General features: G+C 45.9%; 1 protein-coding gene across 3 annotated transcripts in view; it reads left to right on the forward strand.

The window, feature by feature from the left end:
• Window positions 1–17,709, forward strand: part of nbeal1 (neurobeachin-like 1) — a 99,007-nt gene that overhangs the window by 20,949 nt on the left and 60,349 nt on the right. For all 3 annotated transcript variants that reach the window (XM_083758754.1, XM_083758756.1, XM_083758755.1), the window contains exons 3-10: window positions 2,201–2,292; window positions 7,929–8,090; window positions 8,653–8,734; window positions 9,950–10,077; window positions 10,354–10,436; window positions 13,702–13,787; window positions 14,550–14,946; window positions 16,615–16,721. In XM_083758754.1, coding sequence (XP_083614880.1) covers window positions 2,201–2,292; window positions 7,929–8,090; window positions 8,653–8,734; window positions 9,950–10,077; window positions 10,354–10,436; window positions 13,702–13,787; window positions 14,550–14,946; window positions 16,615–16,721 — 1,137 coding nt within the window. The remainder of the gene's footprint in view (window positions 1–2,200; window positions 2,293–7,928; window positions 8,091–8,652; window positions 8,735–9,949; window positions 10,078–10,353; window positions 10,437–13,701; window positions 13,788–14,549; window positions 14,947–16,614; window positions 16,722–17,709) is intronic.

Genomic DNA, 17,709 nt, shown 5'->3' on the forward strand with positions numbered 1-17,709 from the left:
CTTCTACTGATAAGCATGACACAGACACCTGTTGGAGTCGTCCCATATACTGTAGCCATTTTTGTTTAGACCTAGAGATAAGACGGGGACGGGTCAGTCAGTGTCGGCGTCACGTGTGAGAATGGCTGCGCTGGCAGACAAGCTGCAAAGTCACTTGACTTAGTTAAACCCTACACTATAGTTGAGAGGTGTCTGTACAGTGTACTGTACACCAAATGTCTTTGCCGAAAATAGCTGATCTGATCAACAAGCTCACAACACGTTATGCTAGCTATTTGTCGCAAATGTTCTATATTGCCCAGAATAGTTCAAGTGGTTAAAGATGGAGTGCCGTGATTTTTGTACTTTTTCCTCTATGGACATGGTTACAGTAACATTACTCTAGAACAGCGGTTCCCAAAGTGGGGTCCGCGGACCCCTAGGGGTACGCGACGCATAGCCAGGGGGTACCCAAGCCCCCTCAAAAAAAAAAAAAAAAAAAAAAAAAAAGTTTTTTTTTTTTTTTTTTTTTTTTTTTGAGGGCGCTTGTGAATCATGGTGTGTGTGTGATATGAAATGTCCAGTACCTCCCCAGTGCCTCCCCAAGTGCCACCCCAGTGTCTTCCCTGCAGTGTCTGCCCAGTACCTCCCCAATGTCTCCCCAGTGGCTGCAGTTTCTCCCCAGTGCCTCCCCAGTGCCTTCCCAGTGCCTCCTGCAGTGTCCCCTCAGTGCTTCCCCAGTGCCTCCCCAGTGCCTCCCCAGTGTCCCCCTGAGTGCCTCCCCAGTGTCCCCCCAGTGCCTCCCCAGTGTCCCCCTGAGTGCCTCCCCAGTGTCTCCCCAGTGCCTCCCCAGTGCCTCCCCAGTGTCTCCCCAGTGCCTCCCCAGTGTCTCCCCAGTGGCTCCCCAGTGCCTCCCCAGTGTCCCCCTGAGTGCCTCCCCATGCTCCCCAGTGTCTCCCCAGTGTCCCCCTGAGTGCCTCCCCATGCTCCCCAGTGTCTCCCCAGTGTCTCCCCAGTGCCTCCCCAGTGTCTCCCCAGTGCCTTCCCAGTGCCTCCCCAGTGTCCCCCTGAGTGCCTCCCCAGTGACCAGCCGAGTGCCTCCCCAGTGCCTACCCAGCGTCCCCCTGAGTGCCTCCCCATGCTCCCCAGTGTCTCCCCAGTGCCTCCCCAGTGCCTCCCCAGTGCCTTCACAGTGCCTCCCCAGTGTCCCCTCAGTGCCTTCCCAGTGCCTCCCCAGTGTCCACTCAGTGCCTCCCCAGTGTCCCCCTGAGTGCCTCCCCAGTGTCCCCCCCCCCCGAGTGCCTCCCCAGTGCCTCCCTGAGTGCCTCCCGAGTGCCTCCCCAATGTCTCCCCAGTGCCTCCCCAGTGCCTCCCCAGTGCCTGCCCAGTGTCCCCCCAGTGTCTCCAATAGCAATACAAGAGCAATAATACAAATCAATCTTAATTTATTAATCTTATTCATTAATTGTTGAATCAAATTAATTAATTAATCAAAATGTTCGACGCAAGAAGGCCCCAGTGCGGCCTGCGCCCAGCACCATGCCAAAGCTTTTTCCTGCAGGAAACACTGCTTGTGGTTGTAAATATATTGTTATCTGTGTTGCGAGGATGAGGGGGTACCTGGAAAAATAGCTACCCCAAAAGGGGTACCTGGTCCAAAAAAGTTTGGGAACCCCTGCTCTAGAAGACCCCTAGGTGTGGTTAGAATATCCAAATATATTATATATTATATATATTATCATACAACAGCTGTGGGCTAAGTTCAGTCATTTTAACACTTCCTATACAGTTTTTTTAAAAGAATCTTCCTCCTATTTTAATCATAGTACCTGATGATCGTGTTGTGTGTGTGTGTGTGTGTGTGTGTGTGTGTGGGGTGGGTGGGGGGGGGTCTGTAATATCTGTATTTGGCTGAAAATCTGTTGTTCCAGGGACCCCCCAGAAGCAAATATATGAGTTATAAACCTTCGCTGGGAAAGAACACACATTTGCAGTTTTGCAACAGTTTTCACGATTTTTACAAGCATGTAGATCGGCTATTTTTCAACAGCTAAAGTTTACAATAATGGTGTAAGCTCAGATGCGTTCCAGGTCTTAAGGTGGTTGCACACTGGACACGTTATTCAGAAAACCGATGGAGAAACGCTGCTATAAAAATCCGAAGAACGCGCTCGGTGTGGGACAATAATCTCTTAACACGTTCTTCTCGGTCTGTTTTCAGAGGGACCCTGACTACCTGAAGCTATGGCTGGAGATCTTCATCAGCTCCTACGAGCGCTGTCTCGATGTGGACTTTGAGAAGCCACTTTCAAGGTAACAACATACAGTACTGTAGCACAATCTGGCTTAACCCATTCTGAACGGGCACCCATTTTGGTGTTTGCATCATGTTATGCTTTAGCTATTGAAAAATAGCAGATCTACAAGCTCGTATCGCGCCACCGAGTGGCGCGATACGAGCTTGTAGGTCTGCTATTTTTGAAAAATCGAAGAACGACTGACATTTTTTTTAATCTGATCTCAGGTCAGAATGGGTTAATCAGACCAGTGTGTGTCCATGTGGAAACCTCGTATGAATCTGATCTCAGGTCAGAATGGATTAAAAGGAAAAACCATTATCCCCTTGAGAGATGTTATGAATGCTTAATGGTATACAGTAGCAGTTGTTCAGGCAGCCTTGTCTATGACATATCTATGACACATTACTCCATATTTGGGCAGGGTGTCGGCTCAATTCCATTATATCAAATGAAAGTTAAAAAAACTATCACACCTGTGTGAAGTGAGGGGCGCTCGTATCGTACATCATGAGTAAATTCTCCATTCATTAATTAATGTTTGTGTAAGATGACAATCTACACTAATAGCTGAACATAGGAGGGGCTAGTGCCCCTCGAAAAAAGATATAATAAAACGTGAAAGAAGAATTACTGGAAGTATTTTTTTGTGCAGCGCACATGGAATTTGGTGCTAGTGCTATTGGTCGAGCACTTTGTGAGATTAGTCTCAGACAAATGTGTGCGCACACGCACGCACGCACGCACACACAGTCACACACACAGTCACACACACACACACACGCATGCACGCACACACACGCACACGACACACAAACAGACCTGCATAAGGAGAAGAGACTGGAGCAGCACGGACATTTAGAGCCTTTTATTTAGGTGCTTAAGTATACAAACGACTAACGTTTCGACCTTGCAGTCTTCATCAGAGTCATGACAAACAGACCTTTTTAGATGGATCGCCTCCCAGAGGCCACACCATGATAATTGTAAGAAAACATTTTGCAGAGAAGATTGTGTGCAGTGTGAACAGTGACCACCGTAAAGGAGCACAGTGACCTAGAGTCCAATCCCAGGGCTAGAACCTGTCGGGGCGGTCGAAACGTTGCAATTTGTTGCCTTACAATAAAGTAAGTCTCGGAGCTCTGGCGTGCGGATGTTCTTCCTCTTCCTTAACCCATTCTGGGCGGGAATCCCTTTTGGTGTTGGCACTATGTTATGCTTTAGCTATTTAAAAAGAGCAGATCTACAAGCTGAGTGGCGCGCTACGAGCTTGTAGGTCTGCTATTTTTAAAAAATCGAATAACGACTGACACAGAAACATAGCTTTTTCAGAAAACTGTCAGGATGTAGAAGACATTTTTAGAATCTGATCTCGGGTCAGAAAACATCCCTTTTCATTCATCCCAGATCACTGACCGTTTTTCTCACGGTAGCCATTTTTCTCTTACATCAAGAGCAAAGTGACCACCATATACAGTACATATCGCTGTAACTTGGCTCAGCCTGTGGGTATGTGTGTGTATGTGTGTGTGTGTGTGTGTGTGTGTGTGTGTGTGTGTCTGCGCCTCATCTACAGACACATCATGTCTCCTTCTGCATCACAAAGCCAAAAATAGCGCAGTCAGTCACACAGGATGCCTTGGTGCAGAGGTCACGTTTCTTCTATGCGAGTGATGTCACACACATGCATACACACATCCAGCCCTGTGCACTAGGCTCCATCGGCGTATCTAGGGAGGAGGTGAGCGATGGACTGGTGGGATAGCGGCTGTGACTCACGTGATCATCACAGTGGAGGAGGAGAGGCCAGTGTGAGGTTGCATAATAACGCAGGCAGAGCAGAGCAGCCGGTTTGTGTGTGTGTGTGTGTGTGTGTGTGTGTGTGTATGGGTGTGCACGAGCCAGAAGAACGTCTATAGAAACGAAAGCGTGCGTGCGTGCCTGCGTGCGTGATCGCAGTGCCATGCAAGCAGCAGCAGGGGGGGAGGGGCAGATGAAAACCTCATTAGTAATAGTACATGAGTGTGCTGTCACTGTGGGTGTAGCTCTCTCTCTCTCTCTCTCTCTCTCTCTCTCTCACCCTCACTCTATCTCTCCCTCCTATGTTTCTCTGTCGCACTCCGCTCTCTCCCTCTCTCTCCACCTCTCTGTTCTTTTTTCAGTCTCAACCATCTCTCCCTTTCTGTCTCTCCCCCCCCCTCTCTCTCTCAGCTGGGATATCTGTCCTGTTTTCCCACTGATACGCATCGCTGTGATTTGGCCATGCTCCACACACACACACACACACACACACACACACACACACACACACACACACACACACACACACACAATCTGGCTTCTCTTTCTAGAGATGAACTGCAGACCCCATACACATGCACACAAACACGCTGCTCTTTCTATAGATCTTCTGCTGGCTCGTGCACACACATACACACACGCAAACACGCTGATGTTTCTATCGACGTTCTTCTGGCTCGTGCACACCCATGCACACGTACAAACCGGCTGCCCTTAGATGTTCTGCAGGCTCGTGCACACCCATACACATACTGTACACACACACACACACACACACACACACACACACAAACACACACGCTGCTCTTTCTATAGAGCAGCGTGTGTGTGTGTGTGTACACACGCTGCTCTTTCTATACACACACACACGCTGCTCTTCACACACTCGTGCTCGCTCGTGCACGCTCGTGGGACTGCCTCTGATAAGCGCCCGCTGCATAGCTGATGTAGCATGTAATGTGTGTGTGTGTGTGTGTGTGTGTGTGTGTGTGTGTGTGTGTGTGTGTGTGTGTGTGTGTGTGTGTGTGTGTGTGTGTGTGTGTGTGTGTGCTTACATCTAGTTGTGTGTGCCAGTGTGCACGCTTCATTTCTAGAGAGAGATAACCACAGGTCACTCCTTTCCTGTCCTCTTACACAGTACAAATCTCTGTTCATTTAACCCATTAGGACCTGAGGCCGATTCTACCAATGCCTTCTAAATCATGATTTATCAAAAATAGTTTGTATATCTGCTATTTTTGAAAAGTCTAAAATGACACAGAGCAGAATGGTTAACCACTATATAGTTAGTTGACTGGGGTCTACTTGGTCCACTCCTTGTTCCCTCTGTAGAGTCTGTACCATCTCTTTGCAGAACATCGCCGATCTACTATGATTATATACAAATGGAACCAAATGGACCCTAACAGGTCCATTTGGTTCCATTAGCTAGGACGTCTAAGGACGTCCTATGAACGCGTCCATTGGGACCCCTATGACGTGTGGCAACGTCCTATGTATGGAATGGGTTAAATGGGGGTCTGCAGACTAATGCATGTCAAACTGGGGGTCCTGGACATTAAAATGGTTGAGAATCACTGCTAGAGCCGTACAAATCTTCTCCTATATGGGGGTCCCTGGCATATGTTTTGAAATGGGCTAATTAGTGTCAATTTGGGGGTCCTTGACATGAAAAGGTGTGGGAACCACTGCAGTAGACCTTGTAGAGCAGATATCTTTAATATTGTCCTGTCATGGCAATGACATTTTGCCTAGACTTTTGCACAGCAGTGGCAGCGCACAAACAACTGAACATCAGCCCAAAAGGGAAACGGAGAAGACCGAAATCAACCCTGACACACATCATGGAACAGCAACATCTGCCAACATTGCTGACATAATGTTGTGTTCCCACGTTATTTCACTGTGGTCTCACACAGTCTACAGATGGCTTTCGTTTCATCAAGTTCATCATCTCTGCCATCTACGTTTTAAAATCCAAAATGAAGCCAGATGTTGTTAACGTAAGCTAAGGTGCTGGCTTTAAGGGAACAGTACCCGCTATTGTTATAAATGATTGTTTAGTCAACTATAGAGCTTCTGTTGTTCAAATGTTACTAAGCACAAAGAAAACTAGACCGACACTGTGGTTAAATATATGCGTACTGTGAAATATGTGTTTGATCTTTCTTTAAATTTGAAGATGAAAGGAAGCTTGTTAGGTGAACTCAAAGCACACTTTGAACAAGCGAGGACAAAGGTTAAAATGCCTTTTAATGGCATATACAACATAAAAAACAACCAGTAAGATGCCCTGAAAGCAAGCAGCGGCGTCGGCGAGATCGCGTTTACGCATCCGTCCTGGGTGACGGCAGACTGCTGGCCAAGCGCTGGCTCTTTGGAGAATCAACATACTGTGTGGAATGAATTTTGTACTAGCCATATACAGTATGGAGCGTGTCTTGAGTGTACATGGTTTGAGGAGGTCAGATCAACATATGGAATGTCAGAACAGGTCAGCTCCACATATGGAGATCTAAGGGTGGCAGCGGGGGCTTGAGTGTACAGGGTAAAAACACACAGAAAACAGAATCAGAATCTTAAAAACACATATTACAAAAAGCAGGTGCATATACGCCTTCTTCTAGTGTGAGGTCAGTTAAAAATCTTTAAAAAATATGAAAGAAGGACATCCAGCTTCAACTTGTTTTGACAGATATATCATAGACGTAGAGCATGTACCCTGAAGGCAGTATCTCCCAGTTTAGAAGAGGTTTTTGGTACCTTCAACAGAAGCCTATCTTGAGATCTGGTACCATAACTTGAGGTATTGGGTTCTAGCAGCTTTGTCAAATACAGGGATAGTTTGCCAAGTAGTGCTTTGTAAGTGAACAGGGTAGCATGTAGTTTCCTTCTAAGTGCCAGTGAAGGCCATTCTACTGATGTGTAATGTATAGCGTGCAGTGATGGGTTCTGTAACTTGATCCTGTGATAAAGCGAAGTGCGCTGTGATAGATTGCATCCAGGGGTTTTAAAATGGTGTCAGTAGCATGCATATACAAAAGTGGCTCATATTTTGAAGAGGAAGAGGAAGTCTGTTGTAGCCAACTGCCATGATAGACAATTGTTATGATGCCGGTAAGCGCTGTAGTCTAACCAAGATTAGTAAACAAGAACCCAAGTGGATTAAACTCAACTCTTTAGCCAAAGTTCATATATTTACGATATGAGAACCCTGCATCTGCGACTAAAACAACCTAAACACTTTAATTTGGAAGTACGTTAAACATGGAACCTCCGCGGCATAATAGTGAGTAATTAATTATATTAGTCTCACACTGGTAAAATCATCATCAACAACAGCTCCCCAAAAAAAACAAACGGGTAGGCTACAGTACAGTACAGTTACTGTCACTGCCTGCAGGAATCTGTAATTGAAGTTCACCTAGCCTGCTTATACCATACCTTTAACCCATTCTGACCCGAGATCAGATTCTAAAAATGTCTTCTACATCCTGACAGTCTTCTGAAAAAGCTATGTTTCTATGTCAGTCGTTCTTCCATTTTTCAAAAATAGCAGACCTACAAGCTCGTAGTGCGCCACTCGGTGGCACACTATGAGCTTGTAGATCTGCTATTTTTCAATAGCTAAAGCATAGCATAATGCTAACACCAAAAGGGGTTCCCTCCCAAAACGGCTTAAATTGTGCTTGGAACTGTTTGGCCGCCGTGCCAATTCCGATAAACATTCTCGTTCATTAGTTGAAGTGGGTCCGCCGGCCGTGCGCCGTGCATGGTGCTGCCTGAACTCTAACCCGTCTCCATTCCTGTCTCTGTCCGTCTGTCTGTGTGTGTCCATCCGTCCGTCCCCAGGCTGGAGGACGTGCCCCCGGTGCTGACCCTGCTGCCGGACAACATCCTGCAGGTGCTCAGACACCAGCTGCTGCAGTGTGTCCAGAAGGCCTCGGACGGCCTGGAGCCCGAGCAGCAGAACCTGTCCCTGCTGCTGCTCAAGTTTCTCATGGTCATCTGCAGGTCTGGGGAGGAACGCACACACACACACGCACGCACGCATGCACACACGCACATATGCACGCAAATCCTGGCCCTGGCGTTAAAACCTGGCGCTCACACACTGGGCAAGACCCACGCACATCCACAAAGCCGAAAGGACGCACAAACGCATGCTCTTGCCTATTTGGGACGTCACTTTTAATTCCATTTCCATTTTGAAATGGACTTTTCATATTGGAAATTGAATCATTTTCAACCCACTTAGACCTGAGGCCAATATCAAAAATGCCTTCTAAATCCTAACCTAAGTTATGTTTTATTCAAAAACATAAAACTTATTCCTGTTGCTATATACATACTGTAGCAACGTCTAAAATGACACGGATGAAACAATAATAGGCTTTCCTGGTCTTAAACTCTTAATGGGTTAATAGACCAGGGTTTTGGTGGTTGTTGTAGTTCTTTGGGGAATTAACATGTTCATATAATTGCACAATAATTGCTAATAATGATGCTGTGTGTGTGCGTGTGCGTGTGCGTGTGTGTGTGTGTGTGCGTGTGCGTGCGCGTGCGCGTGCAACAGGAACCTGTCAAACGTGGAGGAGATTGGGACCTGCTCCTACATCAACCACATCATCACCATGACAACCCTCTACATCCAGCAGGTCTGACTCCCCCCCCCCCCCCCTCCTCTCTGCATATCGCTGAATCACCCTTCCTTCTGACTGTTTAAAATGGCATAGCTGAATCACCCTCCCTTCTGACTGTTTAAAATGGCATAGCTGAATCACCCTCCCTTCTGACTGTTTAAAATGATATAGCTGAATCACCCTCCCTTCTGCCTGTTTAAAATGGCATAGCTGAATCACCCTCCCTTCTGACTGTTTAAAATGATATAGCTGAATCACCCTCCCTTCTGACTGTTTAAAATGGCATAGCTGAATCACCCTCCCTTCTGACTGTTTAAAATGGCATAGCTGAATCACCCTCCCTTCTGACTGTTTAAAATGGCATAGCTGAATCACCCTCCCTTCTGACTGTTTAAAATGGCATAGCTGAATCACCCTCCCTTCTGACTGTTTAAAATTATATAGCGGAATCACCCTTCCTTCTGACTGTTTAAAATGGCATAGCTGAATCACCCTCCCTTCTGACTGTTTAAAATTATATAGCGGAATCACCCTTCCTTCTGACTGTTTAAAATGGCATAGCTGAATCACCCTCCCTTCTGACTGTTTAAAATGATATAGCTGAATCACCCTTCCTTCTGACTGTTTAAAATGATATCGCTGAATCACCCTCCCTTCTGACTGTTTAAAATTATATAGCTGAATCACCCTCCCTTCTGACTGTTTAAAATTATATAGCGGAATCACCCTCCCTTCTGACTGTTTAAAATTATATAGCGGAATCACCCTTCCTTCTGACTGTTTAAAATTATATAGCGGAATCACCCTCCCTTCTGACTGTTTAAAATGGCATAGCTGAATCACCCTTCCTTCTGACTGTTTAAAATGGCATAGCTGAATCACCCTTCCTTCTGACTGTTTAAAATTATATAGCTGAATCACCCTCCCTTCTGACTGTTTGAAATGATCGTGACAGCCCATATGCACAGCAAGGGCAATTTCACAACTAAAGCCTTGCAGCTCTAGCACCCAGGTACACATCGCATTTACATAGCTTCATTCACACGCACGTCATTTATGTTTTCTGGAATATAATGAGAGTGAGTAGTCGGCACGTCCTCCATGGCCAAAGAAGTGCTGAGTGAGGGAAGAAAAGGTGTTGGTGTTTAAATGTGGTGCTTGACCTGCATCTCATGTCATCCTGTCATCCTGTCATCCTGTCGTGTGTGTGTGTGTGTTTTGTCCTTGCAGTTGAAGAGTAAAACAAAGGAAAAGGAGATGGTAGACCAGACCCAGGCTGAAGAGTTTGTGCGTCATGCGCTGGCTTTCTGCGAGAGCCTCTATGATCCGTACCGCAACTGGAGGCATCACACCTGCGGGTAAAAACGCTGTCTGAGCCGTTAACTCGGAACTAGTTTAAAAAATACGCCATGTACGCCAAGTAGACTCTTTTGGTCGATTAAAAAAAATAACTTTCAGTTTGGACTCTAAAACTAAAAAAGTTTAGCTATTTCGTAGCTGTTTCAGTCATTTTTCACAGTTTTCCAGACAGCGGGGAAAACTCAGTGAATCCATGAATTGGATCCTCACACGTTTCTAATACAATTTTGTGTGTGTGTGTGTGTGTGTTTGTGTGCGTGCGTGTGCGCACGTAGGGAGCAGCTGGGGACTGTGGAGCGGAGCAGACAGAAGTACAAGGCCGCACCGCTCACCGTGGAGTTTGTCCCGTTTTTCTACCGTGAGTTCCTTCTCTCTCTTCTACGCCAATGGTTTTTCATATCAAGGCCATTATTTATTCGGCATTTGAGCCAGGGACTCTCAGACCACAAACGAAAGGATATTTTGTTGTCATTGGATAAGATCTTTGGCACAATTCCATGCTGTATTGATGTTGGTACCATTAGGAGAGACAACTGGCAACTGGTAACGTTAATGACAAGAACTTTACATTCTTTAATTGTGTACGTTTCTTGAAAATTAAGTAATGCAGATGTTCAAGCTAAATGTAATTCTTGAGAGCGTAAAATGAAACCAAATGGGCCCATACTCTCAAGAGTTAAAGATCTATAAGGGTCCATTTGGTTACCAACTCTCCATCATTTAGCTGGGGACCACCTGGAACCCCCCCTCAAGGACCACTTGATTACTGCATGTTTTTTGTGATGGTACCTATCCTAGGGGACACGGGGAGAACATGCAAACTCCACACAGAAAAGCCCTTTTTCCAACCTCTCTCTCTCTCTCACTACACACTGCACAGCTACAATTCACGACACAGTTGAGTGTCATTTCCAAATTCCCAGAGGCTGTGGTTTTCTTGGTTTTTAAGCAGAGTGAAATGACAGCTTCCTAAATTAGAGATTTTACTGCTATATAAAAAGAATGCTTGTGCCGCCGACAAAGAAACACACATAGCAGACATGATGCTTCCATTGTATTGTTATTAGATCTTAATGAGTCCTAATTATTAATGTCCCTCATGGGAGGAACCAATCTGTGAAAGAATTTGTGTCCACAGTTCATTGAACTCATCCCAAAACAGAGCAACACGATTGTGCACGCACACACGCACACACACACACAGCGAGTCTACTGTTACAGTCTTTAGTTTGCATATCCTGTCTGTCTATGAAAAGCAGCTTGCTCTCTCTCTCTCTCTCTCTCTCTCTCTCTCTCTCTCCTCTAATTAGGTCTCTTACTTCCTCTCTCCTTCTCTATGTCCAAGTCTTTCTTCCCTTCTCTGAGCAGCTTTTCCCTGAGAGCTGCCATGTTTTTTAGTTCTCTCTCTCTCTCTCTCTCTCTCTGTCTCTGTCTCTGTCTCTGTCTCTGTCTCTGTCTCTGTCTCTGTCTCTGTCTCTGTCTCTGTCTCTGTCTCTGTCTCTCTCTCTGTCTCTGTCTCTGTCTCTCTGTCTCTGTCTCTGTCTCTGTCTCTGTCTCTGTCTCTGTCTCTGTCTCTGTCTCTGTCTCTGTCTCTGTCTCTGTCTCTGTCTCTCTCTCTCTCTCTCTCTCTCTCTGTCTCTCTCTCTCTCTCTGGATCCTGATGAATCCAGCCTTTGTGTGCTTGCTGCGTTCGCCTGGCGTTCCAATGCTTTGATAGAGCATGGTGTCTGTCTGGCCTCTTCACTGATCGTCGATGCCACTGTGAACTGTGCCACTTCTCTATGCTGTTGTGGTTTGGTATCTGAACCAAGTCAGGTCCACTTTAATAACCTGACAGACTGAGTCTGTTTGTCTGAGTGCGTAGTGTCTATGATAGCGTGTGAGATTAGGTTTTAGTGTGGGAAAGATGTCAGAGGCCGTTAATCCAAATAATAAAGTTCACTGACTCAACATCACTCCTCTAGAACGCCCTATGTGGTTACAATTTACAATTTAGGCATTTAGCAGACGCTAAATCAAGAGTGACTTTCAGTACGCAGGAGCAAAATGTATATATGTATATTGCGACGGGCGGGGACATATATTATAGGTATTAGGTAGGCCTATATATTTTATTGTGACACAAAGACACGGTGACGAGCTGCGCACAGGACGCAATGTGAGAACGAGAGAGAGAGAGAGAGGGAGAGAGACTCCACGTGCCGTGCGATGTCCAGCACAGTAGGGGATATTACGTTCTCCTCAGACATTCATATCTTGCTGAAGTGTATATATATATATATATATATAAGCTCTGTATCTGGCTAATTACGAGAGGATGCGGGATTTTGCGCGGGCCGCTGGTTTTATCTTGACCGCCTGTTCTCGCGCGCATGTATTTAAGTACCGCCCGGCACCTGTGCCTGTTCCCGCGGGATCCCGCTCCCGATGCCGGGCTCTCTTTTGCAGTGTAGCAGCGGAGTGGGAGGTTGTGTGTGTGTGTGTGTGTGTGTGTGTGTCGGAGGCAGGGATGGATGGATGGAGAAAACAGACAGAACGGAGCCAAAAAGCTCACGTGTTCTGCTGCCCCGGCCATGATATGTTGACAGATGAGTTAATGGACGACTGGGACCACGGCCACCCATAGGTCACCCATAGGCCACCCCCCCCCCCCCCCCCCCGTGTGAGTGTGTATTTCGTTGTGATCCAGTGCTCTCCATGTTTTTTGATTGAGTAGTTCATTAGACTGTGTGAAGTGAGGGGCACTCTTATATCATCATACTATCATCATACTTATATGAAAATGTGCAAGGCAAAGAATCTGAAAACCTACCACTTCCATACAGAATGGGACGAATGCCCCTAACCCCCGCTATTTCCATTTCGAAGGGCTATTCCAAAAAGGCCCCTTAGGTACTTTTTTTCCAGCAATGGGATAATCATTTTTGCGTATGTACTGTAGATCTGGTTGACCTGGACCAAGTCAAACAAAGTGTGGGCACGCCTGGTGTACATGTTGTATACCATGTAGGAGTAAAAGGGACAGCGTCACACTTCGGATGCATTTTTCTGTTCGCCGTTGATGGTTTTCCTAGTTTGCCCATAGTGTAAATGGCCACAGTTACACTAAGCTGATTCGTAATTTTCTGATGTCACGGTCGCTGTTTTCGACACGGTAAACAAGGACAAAATGTCCCGGCCACCGAGGTTAGCGGCTAGTCTACAAACCAGGAAGTAAGGCTTGTACTTTTCACATTCATGCTCTTAAACGCCAGTGACACCATTCATTGGAGTAACCGGTAGAGCACATTCTCAGCAGTCTGACAGAAACACAGAAGAATGCTTAGTGTTTTATGGATGCTAATAATAAAACATTAAACCCACAACAGATATGTAGACGCAATCATGACAGTGTCCCTTCGTTAAGAGATTAAAATGTGCGCATGCGTGCGTTTGGTATGTGAAGGAGTGAGACAGACGGGGAGGTTAACTGCTGTCAGCTGCAACGCAGCCTCATGTTGCGGCCGTGTTATATTTGCATAGCCAACAGTGTGCCTGCAATTCCACATAACGTGTGCGTGTGTGTTTGTGTGTGTGTGTGTTTGTGTGTTTGTGTGTGTGTGCGCGCATGTCCGTCCCTCCAGAGTGCTTCCAGGAGAGCGAGCATCTGAAGGACAGTCTGAAATGCTGCCTGCTGCACCTGTTCGGAGCCATAGTCGCCGGTGGACAGGTAGGCCTTGACCTTTGACCTGACAGGGTGGTCCCCTCACGTCCCGCGACTGAAAGGTCGCAGGTTTGATCCCCTGCACTGCAACGGCCAGTTGTGGCCGTGGAACTGTCAGCACAGTGAATGCAGCTCCATTTACACTTTCTTTCTCTCTTGTCTGCACTTGTCTGTCTGTCTGTCTGTCTGTGTTTCAATATTCTTTATTTAACAGAAAGAAACCTAAACCATACATAGACGATGACATCACATGGGGCACAAGATAACACGCTTAACAGTACAATTAAGACATACAAACAAAACGTATACAAATCATAAAATAGACACTTGTCATCTTTTCCATTTATCAAGAATTGGCAACCGAGAAGCATGAAACAAAGCTCCTTTAGTTAGTTAAATGAGAAAAGGAGGTTGCGCAACAGCAATCGGTGGAGTGCTAAACCCAAATCCAGCATACATTCAAAAAATTTAATTCATGGCGGACAAAGTACTCACATTTCCATCATCATCATTCTTTATTGGCACACCAAAAATGGAACGCTTACACGTTTCAGCTACGAGCTACGACCTTTAGTTAGTGTAATATTTATGTCTGCCCCTAAGACATAATAAATTGGATTTAAGGGTATTCTAATTCCAATCAGTTTCAAAATGTGTGTGTCTTTCTGTCTTCTTTCCCTCCCTCTCCTGCTCCGGCCCCTCCCTCTCCCCCTCCCTCTCCCCCTCCCTCCCTCCCTCCCTCCCTCCCCTCCCTCTCCCCCCTGGCAGAGGAACGCCCTGCAGGCCATCTCTCCGGCCACCATGGAGGTGCTGATGCGCGTGCTCGCCGACTGCTCCACGGGCTCCTCCACCTCCTCCTCGTCCTCCTTCGACTGCGACTCCTTCGGCGAGGACTGGGACGGCACGGCGCCCGACCGCAAGGCCCTGCTCACGCTGGGCTGCCTGCGGGAGGTGGTGCACCGGCTGCTGGCCGCCAGCTCCGACCAGCGGCAGGTGGAGATCGCCTCGGTGCTGGAGAACTACTTCAAGCTGCTGAACTCGGACCCGGCCGCCGCCGCCTCCTCCTCCTCCTCCTCGCAGCAGCAGCAGCAGGCCAAGGGACGAGCCCCCGCGTTGGGCCACAACTGGGAGAGCCGCTTTGTGGCGCTGCAAGTGCACATGCTAGGTAAGAGCACCGTAAGCTAGGTAACGGGGGCAGCGGTGGCCGAACGGTTAGCGGAGCGGTCTTGATACCGGAAGGTCGCTAGTTCGTATCCCCGGACCAGCACGTTAAAATGACCACCGCTGAAGTGCCCTTGATCAAGGCATTGAGCCCCTACCATGAAATGTTCTATGAGCAGGGCCTGGCTGTAAACAAGTTCTTGAGCTTAGTCCCGTTACCCTGGGTAAACATAGTACCTTTGCTTTGCTTTTGTAACGGCAGCCACTGTGGAGCCCTAAGGATGTTGCAAGTGGGCCACCAAATAATTGGCAAAACGACAAGTTTTTAATAATATCGCATTTAAAATTATTTCAACGCCATTGCCGTAGATGTAGGACAGGTCAATTGAAGCCTATTTTTTGCGACAACGCTTACCGCCATTGCCGTTGATTAATATTGAAACAAATAGCTATGGTATTCCTTATTCAAAACTGTGAAGAATGAGTTTTCAATCTTTTCATTGTGATAAATAGGAACTTAAAGTACACTACTGTATATTGGTTCAAGCCGGGAACACAGTCTATTGATTCATCTTTAAAATACATGCGGCCCACCCATCTATGTAGAAAAGGTGGGGAATCACTACAGTGAGTCACAGAGAGAAGATTTTTCTTCGTTGGTTTGCATGATTCTGAATCCATTCCAAGCATTAGTTAGCACAAAAACCACTTGTTGGGCTAAACGATCATAAAATAGACACTTGGAGGGCTGTCATCTTTTCCATTTATCAAGAATTGGCAACCGAGAAGCATGAAACAAAGCTCCTTTAGTTAGTTAAATGAGAAAAGGAGGTTGCGCATCAGCAATCGGTGGAGTGCCAAACCCAAATCCAGCATACATTCAAAATGTAATTCATGGCGGACAAAGTACTCACATTTCTATTTCTTCATTGGCACACCAAAAATGGAACGCTTACACGTTTCAGCTACGAGCCTTCATCAGAGCATTGAGCACAACTCCTTTAGTTAGTGTAATATTTATGTCTGCCCCTAAGACATAATAAATTGGATCTAAGGGTATTCTAATTCAGAATCATAAAAAATCCCAGATTTGTAATGTTTCTGAAAACATTTGAGGAGACAAATATGTAGCATTGTTGCTGAATCCTGATAAATCGTTGATCCTCAATGCCTACAGTAGTTGCTCAATGCCTACAGTAGTTGCTAGGGTAACAATAGAAGCAGCTGTTTTGTGAATCCTTTACACAAACCATGGCATCAAAAGCTTTGCTTATTTGTTTTCATACCACCGAGGGTAGGAGTGTCAACTAATTGTATACCCACACACACACGCACACACACACACACACACACACACACACACACACACACACACACACACACACACACACACACACACACACACACACACACACATGCTATAAGCTTAGGGTCATATTCTTTAAGCATAAAGATAAAGCATAAAGCTTTGCCTTCCTAGTAGATGTCTTCATTCTTGCAGATGAACTTGATAGTTTGTTTAAATAGCCCACTGTATATGCATGCAAACTAATTGCAAAGCATCATTGGTGGGACAGGGGACACCTGTTTATTATTTTTATTTGCTTGTTATACGTAATTTTGTGTCGGTCATATAGTGACTTATTTTGTTTGTTTCTTTGTTTCTTTTCAGACACCATCAGGGACATGTTCCTGTGTTCAGACAGGCCCGTCCTGCAAGCCATCTTCCTCAACAGTAACTGTTTTGAGCACCTGACTCGACTGCTGCAGAACAGCAAGGTAGGCAAAGCCACAACACTGGTTGGTTCACCAAACACTGGCTCGGAAGTCAGGACCCATTTGCGGGTTGCGGACACATTTTTGTGGGTCATTTGATTATTATTTTTTGTTTATTATTATTTCAGAACATTTTCAATCAATGCAAATGCAATGATTCCCCCACCCCAGTAATTTCATTAACCCATTTAGAGAATATATATTCAAGAATATATATTCAAAGATTTGCGCCACATTTTTACGTTTTTTTTCAAAAATAGCAGACCTACAAGCTTGTAGCGCGCCACTCGGTGGCGCGCTATGAGCTTGTAGATCTGCTATTTTTCAATAGCTAAATTATAACATAATAATAATAATGTAACACCAAAAGGAGTTCCCGCCCAAAATGGGTTAAGAAATAAAAATGGAAAAAAATTCCATAAATTTGAAAACAAATGTTAAAGAAGCCGATCTAGTACAAGCTCATGACGCGAAGTGACACGTTGTGAGCTTGTAGATCTGCTGTTTTCACTAGTTCGGGGTCCTGGCTAAAAAGTTTGGGAACCACTGGGCTACACTGTGTTCCATTTCATGTCCACACTGAGTTTGACCTGTGTGGTTGTTGCTGTGTTTGTTCATGTCCAGCCACCACACTAAGCCCACAGCCAGTCAGCTGTAATGTCATTTAATTATTTTATATACATATATTTTTTTAAGAAGAAAACGAGAAGCACTTGAGGTGTCTTACCTTGTGGGCTGTTATTTCTTGAATATTGGAACCGTTTTTACTTAGAGACGGGGGTGTAGCCTAAGATTTAGACTGTCATAGATGTATTTTTGTCGATTCTGACATTTTCAATCTATGAGCCCTCTCGCCCCATGGTGGTGAGCGCGGCACCCTGTGCCTCCGTATAGAGCTCTGAACATATACGAACTGTACGAATGCAAAACCTAAGGTGCTTACCCTGCTGTTGAAACCCGTAGGTCCGTAGTTTTCAATAGTTTCAATAGT

This window comes from Protomyctophum parallelum (genome assembly GCF_964188405.1).
Source record: "Protomyctophum parallelum genome assembly, chromosome: 23".
Lineage (NCBI taxonomy): Eukaryota > Metazoa > Chordata > Actinopteri > Myctophiformes > Myctophidae > Protomyctophum > Protomyctophum parallelum.